The sequence below is a fragment of the Salvia splendens genome, chromosome 18, assembly GCF_004379255.2.
Source record: "Salvia splendens isolate huo1 chromosome 18, SspV2, whole genome shotgun sequence".
Classification (NCBI taxonomy): Eukaryota; Viridiplantae; Streptophyta; class Magnoliopsida; order Lamiales; family Lamiaceae; genus Salvia; species Salvia splendens.
In genome coordinates this window covers 10,085,339-10,106,841 of record NC_056049.1, presented here as the reverse complement: position 1 = coordinate 10,106,841, position 21,503 = coordinate 10,085,339, and the positions used below count along the sequence as shown (strand labels likewise).

At 38.6% G+C, this 21,503-nt stretch overlaps 1 protein-coding gene and 1 pseudogene across 1 annotated transcript; one reads left to right on the top strand and one right to left on the bottom strand.

Annotated features, from left to right (window-relative positions):
- Nucleotides 1-8,977: 8,977 nt before the first annotated feature.
- Nucleotides 8,978-9,829, bottom strand: LOC121776724 (annotated as a pseudogene).
- Nucleotides 9,830-13,476: 3,647 nt separating this feature from the next.
- On the top strand, nucleotides 13,477-19,624 carry LOC121777363 (membralin-like protein At1g60995). The gene is made up of 14 exons (XM_042174601.1): nucleotides 13,477-13,765; nucleotides 13,965-14,027; nucleotides 14,153-14,573; nucleotides 14,654-14,830; nucleotides 15,411-15,472; nucleotides 15,656-15,750; nucleotides 16,329-16,408; nucleotides 17,108-17,191; nucleotides 17,309-17,425; nucleotides 17,674-17,759; nucleotides 17,845-17,951; nucleotides 18,281-18,372; nucleotides 18,451-18,527; nucleotides 18,786-19,624. The coding sequence occupies exons 1-14, from the start codon at nucleotides 13,613-13,615 to the stop codon at nucleotides 19,008-19,010; spliced, it is 1,839 nt and encodes a 612-aa protein (XP_042030535.1). The 5' UTR covers nucleotides 13,477-13,612; the 3' UTR covers nucleotides 19,011-19,624.
- Nucleotides 19,625-21,503: the final 1,879 nt, after the last annotated feature.

The following is a 21,503-nucleotide window of genomic DNA, read 5'->3' as shown; positions in this document are numbered from 1 at the left end:
TATGGTCCGTATATATCTCACAACGGACTCCATAGAGATGATGTCTCCAGATCTTCAGTGCATGTACCACGGCTGCCAGTTCTAAGTCATGTGTCGGATAATTCAGCTCGTGGGGCTTCAATTGCCTCGATGCATATGCAATCACTTTCCCCTTCTGCATAAGTACACATCCAAGTCCCACCTTCGACGCATCCGTGTACACCGCATAGTCAGTCCCTGACTCCGGTACAGCTAGAATTGGTGCGGTGGTCAATTTCTCCTTCAACAACTGAAAGCTCGCCTCACATTCTGGTGTCCAAATCATCTTGACTCCCTTTTTCAGTTGCTGTGTCATTGGCCTGGCTATCTTCGAGAATCCCTCAATGAATCTTCGATAATAGCCCGCCAGTCCTAAGAAGCTTCGAATTTCATTTTGTGTAGAAGGCGACTTCCATTCCTGCACCGCTTCCACCTTGGCCGGATCTACACGAATTCCATCTGAAGTTACTACATGTCCAAGAAAATTCACTTCCTTGAGCCAAAACTCGCATTTACTGAACTTGGCATATAGTGTCTCGTCCCTTAGGGTTGCTAGGACGGTTCTCAAGTGCGCTTTGTGCTCCTCCACGTTCTTTGAGTAAACGAGCACATCATCGATGAAAACTAGGACAAACCGATCCAAATACGGTTGGAACACGCGGTTCATAAGGTCCATGAACACTGCCGGGGCGTTCGTCAGTCCAAAAGGCATCACAACGAACTCATAGTGACCATATCTTGTTCGAAAAGCCGTCTTGGGTACATCTTCTCGCCGAACCCTCAGCTGATGGTACCCAGACCTCAAGTCCATCTTAGAGAAGACTCCTGCCCCTCGAAGTTGGTCAAACAAGTCGTCTATCCTTGGTAGTGGATACTTGTTCTTCAGCGTCAGTTTGTTTAGCTCTCGATAGTCGATGCACATCCTCATCGTTCCATCCTTCTTCTTCACAAACAACACTGGTGCTCCCCATGGCGACACACTAGGTCTAATGAATCCCAATTCCAGTAGCTCTTGTAGTTGCACCTTAAGCTCCTCCAACTCTTTTGGCGCCATCCTATAAGGTGCCTTGGATATTGGTGCCGATCCGGGCTCCAGATCGATCGTGAATTCTACTTGCCTGTCGGGTGGGGGTCCCGGCAATGCATCGGGGAAGACATCGGGATATTCACTCACTATCGCCACATCTTCTATCTTCCTGTCTTTCTTCTCCTCCCCATTCAAATAAACAAGGTACGCTGGACATCCCTTCCTCATCATTGTAGTGGCTTGCAGCGCGGAGACAATGGACTTGCGTCGGTTCATTGAGATTCCGTAAAACCTCGTCGGCTCTTTTCCTGGGGTTTCAAACGAAATTTCCCTTTCTCTACAATGAAGGGTAACGTGGTTCTCCGCTAACCAATCCATACCCAAGATTATGTCTACGCTACCCATCGTCATTACTTGTAAATTATGAGCCAACAAACTGAGTTCACCTATTCCAAAGTTCACACACGCACAAGATCGGGATATATCTATAGTCCCGCCTACCGGTGAGGTCACACTCGTAGTGGGTTCGGTCTTAACAGTAGGTAATCCTAATGTATCCACACAAGAAGTTGATATAAAGGAATGCGATGCACCCGTATCAAACAAGACAACTATAGGCATGTTGAGAAGTGTGCCCATACCTGCCAAGTTTCCTTGCCCAAAGGTTTCTTTCCCGTTTGCCGGCTGTTTCCCCTTCAAGGCGTAGGCTCTTGCTTGCGACGGCAGTCCTTGGCGGCGTTGTTGCGGTTGAGGTGCAGGTAGTGCCTGGGATGGTGGACGGAAACCTAACTGGTTCTGTCTCGCCCCTGTCCCCATGTCCTTATTTGGGCAATTTCGGAAGTAATGGCCACTTCCACCACAGCTGAAGCATCTGGGGTCTCGACACTCTCCGGTGTGGTACTTGAAGCATCTTCCACATTGAGGGTTCCTCGGCGGAAAGCTTGCCCTCGGGTGATAGGTATTCTGTCTCCCGCCATTGTAGGGTGGGTTCTTCATGTGTTGTGGCCTCTTGCCACCATACTGAGTTTGATCACCATCCCACCTCCTCTTCTCTTGATGACCTGACTGAGCTTGTAGGGGTGTCGCGTTTGTTGTCGCCACCACTTTTGGTTTAGGGAGTGCATCTTCCACGTCCAGTGCACAAGTCAAGATCTCCGAGTAGGAGAGTTCTCCTCGACAAGCCAATGCGGCCTTTATCTCATCCTTGAGCCCGGCCCGGAACTTCACCGCCCATTTCTCGTCGGTGTCCATCAACTCGGGCGCATATCGTGCCATCTGAGCGAGGGCTCGGTCGTACTCAGTTACAGTCATTCGGCCTTGGCTCAGCGTGTGGAATTCTACCACCTTGGCCCGTCTGTACGTCTTTGGGACATACTTGTTATCAATCTCCATTTTAAACTCCTCCCATGTTAACGCTTCCAAGCGTGCAGGATTCATAGTTCTTTGCCGAGTCTCCCACCAGTAATCGGCATCACCTGATAGTTGAAAGGTGGCGCAAGCAATGCGCTCCCTATCTGTGCACTCCATGACCCTGAAAATACGCTCGAGGCCGCGTATCCACTCTTCGGCTTTTGAGGGATCTCCCTGTCCATCGAATTTAGGGGGATTCTGCCTGGAGAACGTAACTATGAATCTTTCTTGCTGAGGCGGGGGTGGAGGTGGTGGTGGAGGTGGTGCCTCCACGTTGGGTCCTTGTCGTGGTTGGCGTACACGTCTTGGCGGCATTCTGATTCAATATCCAAAAAGTGTTACTACAATTCTCATCCAAAATTACCACTTTCTCAAAATTTTCTCATAATCTTCATGTAGTAAGATGCAACACATAGGATATATATCAAAATCAAATTCTCATTAAAAGAAAGGAGGTCAAACGTTGTTTCCCAAGAGCAGATCGTACTAAAAACAAAACTAAAAAGACATCAACTATTCTATTTCTAGACTACGACTCGATCATCCTCATCCATAGGCCCTTCCTCCGGGTCTTCGTCATCGTCCTCCTCGGGGTTCCCTTGCGGAGCCTCCTCGGGTTCCTCCTCATAGTCGTCTTCAAACCCTTGCTCATCCTCGTACATACTCACGTACTTGTCCTGATACACGATCCTCTCTTGCACATCCTGTGGGGCCTGCTCCTCGCGAGAGTCTACCAATGCACAATACATGGCCTTCCGAAAGCCAGCCATGTCGCCCACCATGTCATCGGTAACGGGCTCATGCCACGTGTACCTCCTCGCCGTTCTTTCAGCCCACTCCTTCCAGCTGTCAGGGAGCAATTCTATTAGCTTCTCAATGCCGTCATGCTCTGTCACTCCGAACTCCTGAGCTGCCCTCCAGAGGGTATCGAAGTGCGCTACGAACTCAATCAACGGTATGTGATCCTTCTTCCGGTACACCCTATACTCCCTGAGCACCCTCTGTGCCCTAAGTCTATCACGATCACTCCGTCGCGGGGTTCGGAACATACGCGCCATCTATAGAAAAATAGAAACAATCGCCTCGCATATAAAAACAGGGTGCATAACCGAAGAAGAGAGAGATATGTGTATGCAGACGTATCGTTGTTCTAATTCCAAGCCCGCTGGTGTTCAAAGGCCAAAAGTCCTTATCTACTATAGGTCCAAGAAGCACTAGTGAAACCTCTCACGTCTAAGTTCAATCATTCAAAAGGCCAACATATTCACACGTAAAAGCTCACATCAACATTCACGTCATCATAGCATCACACATCAGCCACATGCTTTCATATAAATTCAACACACAATAACAGTTCATAACTCTCATAATTTTCAACTTTTCACATCACTTTGTACCCTTCCACATGCATCAATATTTACTTAAACTTTCCAAAAATCATTTTCAAAACCCAAAATCACAATTTCCTCCACTTCCATATACTTTCCAAAAAATTCAAAATTTTCATTACCTCATTTCAGGTTGAGTGCGATGAGTCGGATGTTGAGCCAATGACACTTTTGAAAACTTACTCAAAACAGAAAAAGACTCTTGGATCCAGAGCAGAAAGAAAACCTAGGCTTTGATACCACTCTGACACGCCCGCATTTCCTAAGGATAGGAAGTACGGTGGACCGCGACTAGGGGAGGAATAAAGAAGCGGGGAAGAAAGGGGAGAACAAGAATACTTGACCCGAAAACGTTTAATTAGAGGAAGTTCACTTCAAAACAATGTACTGTAGCGACATTTCTAAAGTTAAAGTAAACAGAGTTTAAATGAAAACATTGTATCGGATTACAAAGCAGCGGAAAAGACCAAGAGATAGATAATGCCGGGTATGACGACACGACACCATCCAAAAGGCAAAGTAAAAACACAATTTTGACTTTAATTGCTCAACATCCGTCATCCCCATCGTCGCTCAACCTGCACATTAAGAAAACAACATGCAGGGCTGAGTACTTATTGCACTCAGTGGACACACGCCAAAATCATAGTTTGTCATGCCATATCAGTGTAACCTTGGGGTTTTAAGTGTAAGAAAATAACCCAAGTACACTAAAACATATTTCATAAATTCGACTGCGCAATCATTTTCAGATATTGCCACCCTTATTCCCACCATCATACACTATCTGATCCAACGGGTGACAAGGGGCGTGGCCACACCCCAGGTCAACTAGACCGGCCAACTTGCTCTTAGATGGCTCCCGATCTCGTGTACACTAGCCTGAGGGTTCGTAGCCCAACAGACCCGAATTCGATTAAACATATGTGGTAAACCACTTCAGATAGGTTTCAAAACAAAACAGTTGGCAAGACAAACAGTTCATCTCCACAAACATTTCCGGAACAGCGTCCGTATTAAAGATAACCCACAAAATAGTAGGGTAGAAAAGCCCACCTCAATTGCTTAGCTTTTAAATAGTTCCCTTCTTCAACCACAATTTCCTCGTAAAAGATCACCCTTTTGAAAGATAAATAAATATCATAATTAGAGTCAGGAAAGACGAGGTTTAAACGACAATGCATGATTCCTACGTGGATGACTTCAACATCTAGCACGTTACACGTACACACACTTAACAACATCTTATAAGCCAATCACACAAAATCACCCGTCCGGAACACACCACGCACGCACCCGACACGCATACAACGTACTCAAGACGCGCACACGACACACACGCAACACTCATACTCCCGGCATACCCTCACTGTGCAAACGGCTCACTTGGCTCGGAAAAGGTTCGGAAAAAGGATCGGCGTCTCGGCCTGGCTCGGTGTCTCGGCCGCCTGGCTCGGCACCTCGGCCGGCTGTCTCGCCGCCTGGCTCGGTGTCTCGGCCGACCGTCTCGGCTGCCTGGCTCGGCACCTCGGCCGACTGTCTCGGCCGCCTGGCTCGGCACCTCGGCCGACCGTCTCGGCCGCCTGGCTCGGCACCTCGGCCGACCGTCTCGGCCGCCTGGCTCGGCACTGGCTCGGCGTCTGTCTCGGCATCTGGCTCGGCACCTAGCGCGGCACCTGTCTCGGCACTGGCTCGGCACCTGGCCCGATCAAGTGTACACCCGTTTTCCCCCAACCCACGATTCTCAAACCTTATACGACATTCCCACCATACATTCTACATCCCAAAACACACCCAAACCCATGGGATCAACCCTTCAAAACTCTCCACAACACTGCCCTAGGCCGAACCCCAAAACTCTCGGCCAACACACACAAACCACCCGAACCAAACGCTGTTTTCCCCGAGCCATCCCCTGGCCAAACACATCCACATACCTCACACTATCGAAGCACCCAGAATCACCCCCATTGCACACAAATACATACCCCAAAAACATACATCCATCAGAAAAGCGCAGTTTACTTACAAAAATCATTATAAAATCATCCGACATCCAATGAAGCTGAAATTTACACACCACACAGAAGACACACCAAAGTTTAAACAGTTAAAAATTTCGTACTAAAAGGAGATCGTTTGCTCAGTCAAAAAGGGGTCGGAACCCACTGTCAGTCACCACCGAAGACATACCCCACACCAACACATAATCACAAAGCCTATTCAGCATCTAAAACATTCAAAACGTCCTAAATGCATGTGTTTTCGAAATTATCATGAGTTAGGGTCTTGGGTTACCTTTCCCGGATAGTTCAAACGTAGTTCAAACGCTTTACTTCCTCTTCCGACTCCGATTCACAACGAGAGAGAGTAACACCTTGAAGAATCCAAGATTCGATGAGAGGGAGTGAAAGGAAAAAGGTGAGAACCGAGGGGGAGAAAGAGAGAAGCCTTACCGGTGAGAGAACAACTTCGAGAGAGAGAGAAATGAGCGACGGTGAGAGGGAAAGGTTGAGAGAGAGTAGATAGTTTTTTTTCTATTTTGGATCGGTTGTGAGGAGTGGGGAGAGGTTGAGAAATTAGTGGGAGAGGGGGAGGGGTTTTCGAAAAAGAGAGAGGGAGAGGGAGAGAAAACAATTAGTTAATTAGGATGTTTAATTCATTGATTAATTAATTATCCCAACTAACAAATGCTTAGGTAAAAACATATCCACAAAAAAAAATAAAATAAACAAATAAGATTTACCAACCATATCTTAAACAAGATATTCACAAAAATTCAAACCTTACTTAAAAGAATAAAATTCTATATTTTTTTTTTCGGATATTACAGCAAATGTATATATGACTTGCAAATTCACAAATTGAAAACAAATAGGGGTAGAATGGTCAAATTTGTTTAACTATCTAAATTAAAAAGGCCAATCAAACATAGGAATGAGATGGGCTCTAAAACCCATTAAGGCAACCAAACATCCTATTAAAAACTATCAACAACTATGCCCATCTCAAGGCCCGAAAGGTGAGCAATACCCATCCTATTAGGGTGTGTTTGAGAACATGGAATTGGAGCTATGGAATTGGAATTGGAATTGGAATTGGATGCTTTAATTCCAATTCCATTGTTTGGTATCACAAAAATGTATAGAATTGGAATTGAATTATAATTCCAAAATTCTCAATTCTATGATTTGAATTCCATATCAAAAGTGGAAAATTGGAATTCCAAATAGATAGTTTCACTAACCACTACACACATTCCACATAAACTACACACGCTTCACACACTACACACACTACACAAATTTCACACACTACACACATTTCACACACTACACACACTACACAAATTTCACACACTACACACATTTCACACACTACGCAAATTTCACACACTACATATACTACACAAATTTCACACACTACACACACTATACACATTTCACACGCTACACAAATTTCTCACATTTCACACTATACACGCACACGCACTACACAAAATACACACACTACATACACTCTACACAAAATACACATACTACACACATTACACACAAAATACACACACGACACAAATTTTACAAAAAATACACACAACGCATACTATACCTAGAATACACACACTATTCACAAACTAAAATTTTAAATTTGGTTCGGTTTAAACTTTCAAAAAAATTTAGTTTTTTGATTCATATCCGAAAAAAAATCTAAAACTGAAAAAAAATCCAAAAATCGGATGCTTGAAATGTGTAAAGTGTGTGTAAAGTGTGAAGTGTGTGAAATTTGTGTAGTGTGTGAAATATGTTTAGTGCAGGAAATGTGTGAAATTTGTGTAGTGTGTGAAATGTGTGTAGTGTGTGAAATTTTTGTAGTGTGTGAAATGTGTGAAATTTTGTAGTGTGTGAAATGTGTGTAGTGTGTGAAATTTGTGTATTTTGTGAAATTAATGCATGTGTGTAGTGTGTGAAATGTGTGAAGTGTGTGTAGTGTGTGCGGTGTGTGTGAAGTGTGTGTAGTGTGTGCGGTGTGTGTGAAGTGTGTGTATGTGTGTATAGTATGTGTATTTTGTGTGAAGTGTGTATGTGTGTATAGTATGTGCATTTTGTGTGAAGTGAGTGTGAGTGTGTATTTTGTGTATAGTGTGTGTGCACCAATTATTCAAATTCAATTTCATATCAATTATTTAACTTTATCAAATATAGGATTTGAAATTGAATTAGAATTCAATTTCTTTCAATTCAATTCCATAGAATTTCAATTCCAATTCAATTCCAATTATGTGTACCAAACGGAGCCTTAATATTTTGTTGCTTTTGTCGTCGATATTGGTCAAAATTTAGATTGGAATCATAATGATTCACATCACGAATGAATTTCTAACACTGTCCAAATTTAAGGACTGTGATTTTTTAGCAAAAATTAGACCAATTCATATATTGTTGAGGACCTAGAATTGATAAACAAAATATTCTAACCAATATTATAAAATTCTCATATGGTCATGATGAAAAAATGAACTTTATTCTAGTATTATAAAATTACGATTATAATTTCGCAACCTAGATATACAAATGGAATAGACGGGTTAGCCCATTAGGATGGCTGGTTAAATGGGTTGACCCAGACTGGTTGAGGGTTAGCTCAATTGGTTGGAATTTTTAATTACAAAATGACTAAAGCCCATTTTTAGTCGGTACATTTGCCATAAAAAACTTTTTGGTCCTATACATTAAATTTGTGACATTTTGATCTCAAACAATATGTTTTGGATGAAACTTAACTTTTTCCGTTAAAATAACAATCAAATGTGTTTGACCAAATTAATGACTTAGTTATAATCTAGTTAAATTAATTAACTTAATTAATTTAATATTAAAATTTATAAACAAATTAATTATAATAAAAATTGATTAAATTAAAGGCAAATTTACTTAAAATAAAATATTGACTTAATTATAATCTAATTAACCTAATTAACTTAATTAATTATTATTCTAAGAGTAAAGACCCAATTTGGTCCTTAACATATTGTGATTTATTGATTTTGGACCAAAACATTATCTTTTGAATTATTTGGTCCCTCACAAATAAAAACGGGTCACATTTGGTCCGAATTTGACGGAACCGTTAAAAGTTAATGATCAACGAATCTTAATTCGATTTTGACCGCATCTCCGCCGTCTGGCTCGCCGACACCGAGCTCCTCCGCACCAGCGCCTCCGAGCCCACCCCTCACGTAATCTCCTGGACCTTCCGCAAAGACATCGCCCGCCACTCCTCCCTCCTCACCTTCACAACAATCAATTCCAGATCATTCTATAGCTATTGCATAACACAAATTAACCAACAATTCATAACTAAAATGGTGAAGTCAACCCTAATTGGTGATTGGTGAACAGAAAGTATTTGGGGGAAATGATTGTTTATCGGCGTATTCACAGATAAATCTTCCGGCGGTGATCAACTCCGCCGCATAGAGGCCCTAGCCCTTTTTCTCGTGTTTTACAATCTTCAACTCCGTCGCACAGAGAGTCACACTTGCAACTCGGTCTGCATTCTAGATTCAAGCAGGGGCAAAAATCATCGCCGCCGCAGCCTTTTGTGCAGTCGCAACCGGTGGCGCCGTCGACGCGGAATAGAAAAGGAGAGGGGGATCGGGTGGGGCATCGTGGTCGGAGCCCCATGGCTGGCGGAAGTGGGTGGTAGTGCGGAGGGTCTGAGATGGAGTGTAGAAAAAATAGGAGTAGGCGTGGGGGTCGCCGGGGATGGGGTTGTGGAAAGGGATGAGAAGCTTCTCAAAACCTCTGGAAGCGTCTGAGGTTCCGCGGGAAGTTACGTTGGTGGAGAGGTGGTGCAAGGCTTTGCAGGTTGAGGAGATGGAGACTAGCTCGGTGGGATTGAGGTAAGGAATGACGATGGGGGCGCATTGGAAGAATGGTTCGCCGGTTTGATGGTAGTTGATTTTCCAACAATGTGGTTCCTCCATTGTAGAATTGGGCGGAGGTCCAACCGTCTGAATTCGTAGAATTGGGAGGAGGCCTAGAATTCGGTGCCCGCGAGCCAGACGGCGGAGATGTGGTCAAAATCGAATTAAGATTCGTTGACCGTTAACTTTAACGGTTCCGTCAAATTCGGACCAAATGTGACCCGTTTTTATTTTGAGGGACCGAATAATTCAAAAAATAATGTTTTGGACCAAAATCAATAAATCGCAATATGTTAAGGACCAAATTCGGCCTTTACTCTTATTCTAAATTTAAAATATAAAATAACATTTACAGGACGTTTAATAAAAATAAAAATAAAAATAAAATTTACGGGACCACTTCTTTTCGACCCATCCCCATATATCAACCAATATTCCATGTTATTTTTGGGTGGTTAAGACCACCTCCAATAATACACCGAATCCCATTTTTAGTGTAAAAAGTTTTCCAACCATATACCATATACAAACTCATTTTTTATTTTTTAATAAAAAAACACCAAATTTAGAGTAAACACCAAAATTGAATATCTACTACAAAAATTTTTAGTATTGCATGATAGTCCTCATTATTATTTTGAGATAGTTGAATTAGCCGGCCATATTTTGCACATATTGAGTAGTGTTAACGAGGTTAGTTTTATACTAGGAAATTTGTTTACAAATAATTTTTTCATGGGATTTGCAAATATTTTTCATTGAAAAATAATTGAATATGAATTAGCAAGATGAGACCACTATATTATAATAAATTATGTTTCTTTTTGAAAATAATAACTAATTCCTATTATAGTGTAATTTTTTTGAATATGAAGTATATTTAATACATAAATATATTAATAAGAAAATTTTGTATAATTATTTAATTTACATAAATTATTGATAAAAATATTATGGGATTAATATGTAATTTAAATAAGTATGTAGGTATAATTGAAAAAAATATAAAAAGTAGGTGAATATAAATATTCTTTTGGGTTTGAATTTGGAGTAAATGATTGAGGTCGAATTACTTTTTGGTGTGACTCATACTAAAAAATGGGTTTGAGTTTGGTGTAAATAGTTGGAGATGGCCTAAGTCCCGTAAATGTTATTTTTATTAAAGTATAAGGTATAATTTTTATAATATTAATTTCGAACTCCTTCCGTCCCACAAGAGTATACACTTTTGATTGGGTACGAGTTTTAATGCACAATTGGTAAAGTAAGAGAGAGAGAGAGAGATAGAAATAAAAAGTAATTAAAGTATTGATTGTGAAGAATGGGTTCCGCCTCATTAGAGAGAAAAAAGTTTCCAAAATTAAAAAGTGTGTACTCTTGTGGGACGAACTAAAAGAACGAAAGAGTGCATACTCTTATGAGATGGAGGGAATAATAATTAATTAAGTTAATTAGATTATAATTAAGTCAATTTGTTATTTTAAGTAAATCTCCTTTTAATTTAATCAATTTTTATTTTAAGTAAAAAATATTTTATAAATTTAATATTAAATTAATTAAGTGAATTAGGTTAATTAGATTATAATTAAGTCATTATTTGGTTAAACAAGTTTGACGTTAGTTTTAATGGAAAAAAATTAAATTTTAACCAAAAGATATTGTTTGCCCCAAAAGATCACACACTTAAAGTCAATCAAGATAAAATTGAGAATTAGCCCATCAAAATCTAATATATTTATCGTTTTAACAGTGATTCTTGGAAGATGGAGCATGATTTTTAATTTTCATAAATAATTGATTATGAACAATGCCAAAATAATTACACGAACACAAGTTTTAAATTAAACTGATTGCACTTATTTTGATTTATCTTCGTTTATGTTGTAATTGATTAAGATGGAAGACTTCTCTCAAACTATTATTGAGTAAAGTCTTGAAAATTTGAAAATATTATGTAATTCTAAAGCTAAGAAGAAAAAATATCAAAATTTATAATCATTTACAAAGGAAATTTTGATTACGAGAGTTTATTTTTGAATTTTTTTGCCTGAATAGCCCGATGTATTAGCCCGGAACCCGGTAGATTATGGTTAGGATTGAAACTTTATAACTCAAAAAATTCATAACCAGAATAACCCGCACCCAATAGCCTGACAACTCGAGTGGGTTGGCCCGAACCCGAACATGTTAGCCCAATTGACATCCTATCAGCAACCTTGTATCTTATCCATCTCTCGTCTTCACTATTTATGGCCCCAACGCCACTTTTTATTCCATCTCTTAATCAAGAGATGACATCTACATCTCTTAACTATCTCTTCTCTTAACTATTCATGGATCCTGCCAATTTGATTTGATTTTAATTTTTTTCAACAAGTTTAATACTTCCTCCGTCCCCCAAGAATATGCATTCTTTCCTTTTTAGACTGTCCCACAAAAATATGCACTTTCTAATTTTGTAAACTCTTCTCTCTAATAAGGTGGGACCTATTATCCACTAACAATATTTTAATTACTTTTTCCTCTCTACATCTCTCTTACTTTACTAATTTTGCATTAAAACCCGTGCCGCACCCAAAGTGCATATTCTTTGAGGACGGAGGTAGTATAAAATTAAAAAAAATTAATAGTAATTTTTATTGATTTTTTTTAAAAATTACATAATTCAAATCCTAATATTACAAATTATTTTAATCGATGAGGTACATAGTCCTAAATTGAACGATTCGTGGAAATCAGCTACCACCACTTAAGAGTTACCCAAGAAAAATGTTATTGGAGATCGGCTAATGGTTGTCAAATCTCGTCCAAATGTGCTCGATTAGATCTTCCTAGAGTTGGGTGTGGGCAGTGGTATCGCGCGTCATTGCCCGAATCACTAATTTCTCCCGCATCTGGACGTGGTGGACTGCTTGCGGTGGAGTTGCCAGGGTTTTCATTGCCGAACCTATTTTCCGAATCCAACCCTTCGCCTTCAATTGTTATGTTGTCCATGGTAATACATGCATATATGATGCCGGTGAGGTTTTGCACAAACCAAGAACGACCCAGAGTTTTGATGATTGTGAATCGTGCTTGTAGAACCCCGAACGCTATTTCAACATCTTTCCGAGCAGACTCTTACCTCTTCGCAAAAATAACCGTGTGGGGCCTTGCGGCATGTTCAACGTCTTCACGAAGATCGACCACCTCAGATAGATACTATCGGCGAGATAATATCACATGTTGTATTGCCGGGCATTGGCCGTGAAGGCTATCATCGGTGCTATACCTTGTAAAACGTCATTGAAGAGGCCAGATTGGTTGAGAATGTTGATATCGTTGGTCGATCCAAGGATTCCGAAAAACACATGCCAACTCTGTAGGCGGTCTAGGATGAGAATAGGGTGGTTATCTTTGTGGCCACTTGTGTATGCACAAATTGGAAATGCATGCCAAATAATTTACTATCTTCGTTCCATAATAGGAGTCACTCTTATTGTGGTCACGAGTTTTAAAAAAATGTAAAGAATAATGAGTTGGAAAAGTTAATGGAATATGAGATGTACTTTTTAGTATTGATTTTATAATAAAATGTGAGTGAAGAGCATTAGTGAAACGTGAGATCCATTTACCAGTAAATAGTACGAATTGAATAATTCATAAAAGATAAAATAAAAAATTGTAGGCAGCTAAAATGAATTGCGTGAAAAGTCGGAAAAACAGAATAAGCTTCCAGTTTTGAATAGAAGAACAAAACCAATAGTCCAACTCTGACCAAAATCAAAATCCCCAAAAATGGCAGCTACAGATTAGAAATTCGCCGGATAATTCGTCTTCGTCTTCCCCCTCCGGCAATTGAAAATGGATCCGGAGCAGACCTTTATACGGGTGCAGGAGCGCTTTTCTGAGATGCTCACCCCCAAAATCAGAGCTAAGTTGGAGTACTTTTTCCTCTTATTGGCCATCACCCTCTTCTGTATCCTCGTTGTTATGCACGCCAATTATGTTCAGCAGGTTTCCCCCTTCATCATCTCTTCTTCCTTTTTTTCAATTCGAGAAAAATTGTGGCTTGATGGTGGTTAGTTTATCAAATTATTCACTGTTTCCAGTGGGAATTTGGGCTTAATCGTATCAATTCCATATTACTACATCACTACCCTTTTGTTAATACTATGATGTAAACTTTACTCTTTATTATCACTGGATTCTGCAGCCTGGCTGTTCCAGTGAGTTCTCTAGTGCCCAAATGTCTGATGCTCAGCTTATTCAGATTAAGGTATGAAATGATCATTCTCTTCTCCTTAATCTGACTGCTGAGCTGCTGCTATCTTCGTATAACTTGGAAAACTTTCTTGTTCAATGGATTATAATGGCTTCTCAGTTTTACTTGCTCTCCTGCAGATCACCAGCGCTGGCTTGTGGGCTCATAATGAGCCCAATAATCAGGACATAGACGTTCATAATAAAGAAACGAGTGCTGAAAGTGAGGAACCTACCAATGTGGATGGCGGAGGTCCACCTCATTTGGCTGCAAATTCATGGTTGAGCTGGATAAGCTCTGATGCAAAGATGGTGAAATCTCAACTAGAATTTTCGAAGACTGATAGTGATGTTTTAGAATCCCAAAGAGAAAATTCTATCAGCAGTGAAAGGTTTAAGCCTGCATCTGATGACATGGTGATAAAAGCCAGTGAAGACGTGCCCCGCAATAGGTTTTTCGTTTCGCCAAAGGAATCTCTTAGGGCGGCTATATGTCATATTGGTAGAAAGTGGCATGGCCGTTTGTCTTTCTTTCTGAGATTAGCAAGGCGAATTCTTGGAGGTTTATGGGTTAGATTATGATGATAGCTTTATTCCATTCCCTTTCTATGAATTGGTTACCAATGAAATCTGATATGTCAGGAAACCATGTGCACTTCTTTTTTGAGATATTATTTTACGCGGCAGACATACTTTGCAAAGCAGTTCTAAGTAACCAGAGCCCCATACTCATGCAGGATGTTGCTGGTATTAATCTGAATTTCGATATTCCAAAGTGGCTAAAGATCTTACATTTGGACAGGTTCAACTCCTATGCAGGTAGATGCTTTCTCTGCCCATATCTTTACTAGATTTTTGGCGACATTTGGTGCATGGTTCTGGTCCATTCAATTTTGAATGATGAGATTTTAGATCTTTTGTTCTTCAATCCCGTGAATTTAGTTATCCTTCTCAACCTATTCCATAATCCTAGAAAATCAATGCTGGGATGTTTTAACATCGAAACCTAATTTGTTTCTGTTAGATTATCCTTAATCCTGGCATGCTTTTGTTTCAAAGTTTTCCTAAAGTTTGATTAAGGTTGTTACATGAGTTCCTGAATGTGTTTTACTTCAGAGAGTGTTTCTTTGTGGACATTTCAAGAGTATAATACTCCCTCCGTCAACAAAATTTGCTAAGTTATGGATGGGACAAGTTTTAATAAAATAGTTGGTAGTGTGTGAGTGGAGTAAGGGTAACACTTTAAATGTGTGATGGGCACTGTGAGGTGTGTGACCCGACTTCTATAAATGGAAAGTGGCAATTATTTTAGGATGGGCGAAAAGGAAAATTTTGTGGACAGAGGGAGTATATCATTCATTCTCATGCAATCTTATTGATCTTTTTATTAATATCTCAGTGCAGTGGCTAGAGAAGAGAAGCAAGGCATTTGAACCAGCTTATTTGTATACAATGGAAAAGGTTTAACTTTATAGGTTCATTTCATTTCTCGTTTACTTTTCTCCATTGAGCCATTCCCTGTTTTCAAAGAATATTGGTAAATCACATTTTGCATCTGAAACTTTTTAAGATTTACCCTTCAAGAGGCAGAGTGTCACTTATCCTTCTCTTCAGCTAATTTTGATGTGATGCATTATTGTGTAGGGTTATTTTTTGTTGCCTGAAGAGGCTAGATCAAGGCATGGAATTCGTACAATTAATATCAGTATTTCAGCTCGACATAATTGCTTTGGCAACCGGTAATATAATGTTGCTCTTTCTTACTTTCTAGCTGCTCATTTGATTGATATTTTCCTTTTGCATAGTTTCAGCTATGGTTTCAAAGTCTTTTGTCTACTCTGTACATAGAATAGGTTTTGTTGTTACAATATTATGGAACTGTAAAAAGAGTGCCACCGGTTTATGCTGTTACTACCAATAGTCCCTCGCATTCAGGTATTGATTGATACTTTTACTGGGCTAACCATTGCGAGTTGCATGTTTCTACGAGTTAGATATATCTGCATCATTTTTGCGATGCTCTATTAGCTTACACACTTGTATGTATAGTGCACAACTGCACATTTGACTGACGTTAGACCAGAATTCAAAACGATTTAAATTTACATGTAGACCTTTTCACCAAAGTTATTCACAGTTCAATACGTGAATGAAGTAGAAGATAGCAAATTAACTTGATATATGTATTCAGCTTCCAGTAAAATTTATTTACTTGAAATGAAATAAAATATTGGATAATTGTGCCATTACCACATTAAGGCAACTTAGATATTATGTTTCGAGATATTAACTTTAAATTGATATGGTTTTTATTCAGGTGGCAGCAGTTGTTGATAAACAGGGTTGTAGGATATGACACTATTTTGATGAATAGTTTATTGAATTCACCTGGCCAAGGTATCGAGTACTGTATGGCGTCAGTTTTAGCATAAATTTCCACCACAAATTTGAAGTTATATTTATACTATGTTACAGGAAGAACTATTACACTCACGTGCTCTTAGTTATATTTTTCAAAGCTTGAAAATTTTCCTTGGTTTTTTGCTCTTTAATAAAACCATTCACTGGTTATTGTATAACAGACTGCCACCCCAATTTGAATCTTGCACCTCTCTTCTTCCATGTGTCTCTAAGTTAATTAATGGGTTTTATCAAATCAGCCAGTTCATGGTGTAGTTTTATTACTTGCAACCGTTAAAAACACTTATTTCATACTCCCTCTTTCCCATAAAAATAGGGGCACTTTCTTTTTCCGTCTATCCCATCAAAATAGCCCATTTCCATTTATGGAAAGTTCTCCCCAACTCATTACCCATATACTACATTAATTTATTTACAACTTATACCATTAGGGTCCATTAAACACTAATAATAATGTGGGTCCCACTATCACTGTCGCTGTTGTAATTACCCTTCTCCTCCTCTCTCTTACTTTACCAATTATGCATTAATTCCAGTGCCGTCCCAAATATCCCTATTTTTATGGGACGGAGGGAGTATGATTTTGCTATCTTAATCAAGCAAGGCTTGCCTAGTCTCGAGTGCTGTTATATTTGTGTTTCCTTCCATTATAATAGATGTTTTGCTATTTGGCAGGTTACCTTTTTAATTACCAAACAAAGGAGTTTTATAACCTTACCTATGCTCACGAGCAGCCTGAAAGTTCTGCAAAATTTGGAGGTTTAGTGTTTTACCACTTCCTCACTAGATTCTGGCATATCTAAGGGCTGTCTTCTAAAAAGTAAATGTCACACGATGATAAAACATCACATGCTCTTCTGCTGCTGTCTTTTGCAGACTATCTTGTGACCAAGTGCGGTGTATTATTGATGTCACTATTTGTTTTCTTCACAACCACAATGTCAATTTCATTTACACTGAGAGAGACGCAGACGCGTATGCTGAAGTTTACAGGTTTGTTTTGACAAATGAGCTTTTGTTTAAATGATTATTCTTGTAAAAGTAGTGCATCATTAATTAAGTTTGCATCATGTAACTAGTACTCCTTAGACCAGTCAGTTTGAGTCTTACATTATGCTTTCATTACAAAAGTTACATGGTTGAAGAAATAGAGTTACACGACTTGTTTTGAAATACATATTGACCTTGATTAGAGTGTTGGGTGATATATTGAAATGTTTCTTTTTGTATCCTCATTTCAGTGCAGCTCCAGCATCATGCTCGACACAGGCTTCCAACCTTTCAACTGATTTTTGTGCATGTAATAGAATCGCTTGTTTTTGTACCGGTGAGCATGCAACTTCTTTTGGTGATCTTTTACTCCTTGTCCCCCATTTCAAGTGAACTGACATGTCTCCTTATTCTGTATCCAGATAATGATTGGAATACTATTTTTTCTATTTGAGTTTTATGATGATCAGCTTCTGGCTTTCATGGTCTTGATTCTTGTCTGGATCTGTGAACTCTTCACACTTATCAGGTGGTTCCCTTTCCCTAGCTTCTACCTAACAACAAAAGAAATATGAAAAAAGCAAGAGAAACAAGTTAAACATGTGTATAATATTTGACTTCTAACTAATGAAAGCCACCCGGTGCCACTCTATGCTATCTATATGTCTAGGGTTGTAGTAGACTACCGTGTGTGATCCACACCTGACAACACACTTAACAGCTGCTGCCTGATAATTTTTATAAGATGTTTGGTATAAGTGCAGATAAAGTACTCAGACTATAATTTTAATCTTCTATATGCAACCAACTTTTGAGCATTCTTTTTACTTATACAGTTTTTTCTTTTATATCTTGCAGTGTCCGTACACCAATATCAATGAAGTTCTTTCCTCGCTTCTTTTTGCTCTACTTTTTAGTGTTCCACATATACTTTTTCTCCTATACATATGGTAATATTCTAGTATCTTAGCGTCACATGATCACATTGTCCAAGTCATGATTATTCACTGACAAGCATGTGCATGCAGGGTTTTCTTATTTAGCTCTCTCAACTTCTGCTGCATTTATGCAACACCTCGTCCTCTATTTCTGGAATAGATTTGAGGTATAACATGCTTCAATCAGTATATGCTCTTTTATTATAATGCAGTATCTTGGAAGGTAGAATTCGAGTTGTGTGTTTGAGGGAAAACAATGTGAAGATACTACTGTTGAGTTGTGCCTTCTTTAGTTAAAGCTCAGTACCCACCTCAAGTGCTGTTGTAGAAGTAATACTATGGAAACATTTGTTGCTAGATACCGGTAATCGGGTTGAATTCTTCTTCGTGTCCTCCCATTGATTTCTAATAAACTATCCTGGCAGGTTCCTGCTTTGCAGAGGTTTATGCAAAATCGCAGGTCACATTTTCAGCATCATCCAGATTTTCATATCACATCCTCTACTATCTTGGCGTCAACATTACGCATCACAAGATTAAATACAAGGAACCCCGGAGCTGTGAACACAGATATGGCATCTGCGCCAGTAGCTCGAGGTGGAGGAACGCCTAGAAATGCTGCAGCTGGTCCTGAGGAACAGCCTAACTAATAGGTTAGTTAGGCAATCCTCCGAATGTCGGCGAGCAACCTGTCATTCGTCAGCCGGAGGGCGGAGGGAATCCTGGGGCCATGAGTTCGTTTAGTTCGCTGCTGTTGTGGATCCTTGGGGGAGCTTCATCAGAGAGCCTCAACTCCTTCCTGTCCATATTTCGAGACTTGAGAGATCAAGGCCAGGTTTACGCAGAACCTCCACGGGCACCACAGAACAATGAATGAGGTATCCCTGGATATCTATCTAATACCTCTGAAAGTGAGGATTAGCATCAACACATGGAGTCAAAATTCAGTAGAGAAAGCAATATACCTAATACAAATGTTATTCTACTCTAATACCATGTACATAACAAGTGAGTAGCACTTCCAGAACTTCCAAGTAAAGAAGGCAGTTTCTATGAGCAAATCCAACTCTGTTTTGTGTTGTGACTTTGAAATACAAAAATAGGGAGGAATATCTATCAGTTTGTATGATGTAGTAACAATGACTTGATTTTTGAGAAAATTCAAAAAGCCATAGACAGAAAGTAGGGATTTGTTTAGAGATATGGAGAATTTATGTAAAGACTAAACTACATATTATCTGCACTTATACTATCCATTTTGCTAGTTTCAGGCGCTTTTGCCTTTTTTCAAACACTTTTTCGGACGAAAAATACTCCTAGATCCATTAGGGACATTTTTGTACGTACATTTTTACCCTCCAATAACCAAAAATGAAATTTGTTATGTATATTTAATATTAGTAGTGAATATACTCTATGACCAATCAAAATTAATTTTGTTTTCCTATTTTAATTAGTGTATAAATTTATATGCTTTAATTTATGATAAGTTTCTCTTTCGTATAAGGTTTTCGAATTTGATATACTACTTTAATTGGTGTATAAATTTATATGCTTTGACTAGTTTACCGACATAATCTATACTTAAGTCATCTATTTTACAGTAATACCTAATAACTTTCAATTCTGTGTATTAAAATTATCAACACAAAGACATAATTATATCAATACAACATGTAAATTTAAATATAAATACAAAGACATAAGTTTATCAACACAAGTAGATTGATAAAGTTATGTCTTTGTGTTGATATTTTTAACATACAAAATTGATATTTAGTTATTAGTTATTACTGTAAAAAGTTAGTATTTGATCACACACCATATGTTTTATGCATGTACACTTAGTATAGCTATTTTGAAAATTATATATTTTCGTGAGAATGTGAAAATATTAAGTACTGTGTAGCACATAAAACTTCACCGTGTCTATAGTAAAATTAGTTATATGTATATAATTTCAAATCTTTAATATGCACGTATATAACTTTAAAGGCTTAAATATTTAGCTATTTTGAAATTAAATATGTTCGCAAGAATTACATCCTATAACAAATTTTATTTCACAATTGATAAATCCAACCAAACTATGGATTCATGAATTGGATTGGCTCAACTATAGATTCATGAATTGCACTATAACCATTCCAAATAATAATTAGTAAATAATTCGAATAAATCACAATTCAAATACCCAAAAACATATTAATTTCACTTAGGTCCTCGCAAAACAATTTTCATTTCAGGTGATTGGAGAGTAATTGCACAAAAATGCCCCTAATAGATTTGGAGTATTTATCTGAAAAAGTTCAGAAAAAGTACAAAAGCACCTAAACGAGCAAAATGGATAATATAATGACCACGAAAGTGCCACATATAGTATATGGCCTAAAATATGTAGCCCTTTCTCTCTTTTGTAACCTCCTAAACTACATAACCATTCCAAATAATAATTCATAAATAATTCGAATAAATCACAAATCAAATACCCAAAAACATACAAATTTCATTTAGGTCCTCACAAAACAAATTTCATTTCATGTGATTAGAGAGTAAATGTACAAATATGCCCCTAATAGATTTGGGGTATTTTATCCAAAAAAGTTTTGAAGAAGTACAAAAGCACCTGAAACAAGCAAACTGGATAGTATAAAGACCACAAAAGTGCATCGCAAATAGCATAGGGCCTAAAAATGTTGCCCTTTCTCTCTTTTGTAACCTCCTAAACTAGAGTATGATTTTTATTTTATAAAGTGAACTACAAATTTAGGAGATATACTTTCACTGATACATATTTGCGGTACCTATACTTTCAAAATATCATTTTCGGTCTGTATGCTATACTTAATGCATTTTCAAGGTCCGATTGACTTTTTCTAATTTTTTTGGACTAAATCACCCTCAATTGGGTAGAGGGCAAAAATGTACAATTCAATCATTTAGAACCTTTCGACGATATTTAATGCAAGTTTAATTTTTCCTCGCTAATTCCAATTTGGGCATCTCTTAATAGGATTTCGCTGTAGTTTGGGTATGCAAAACGAATAGTCAACTATAAATATTTCGGGATTTTCACCAAAATATTTGTTGCAAGCTACAATAAATTCTCCGACAAATTTATAAACAGAAAATTATCATTTAAA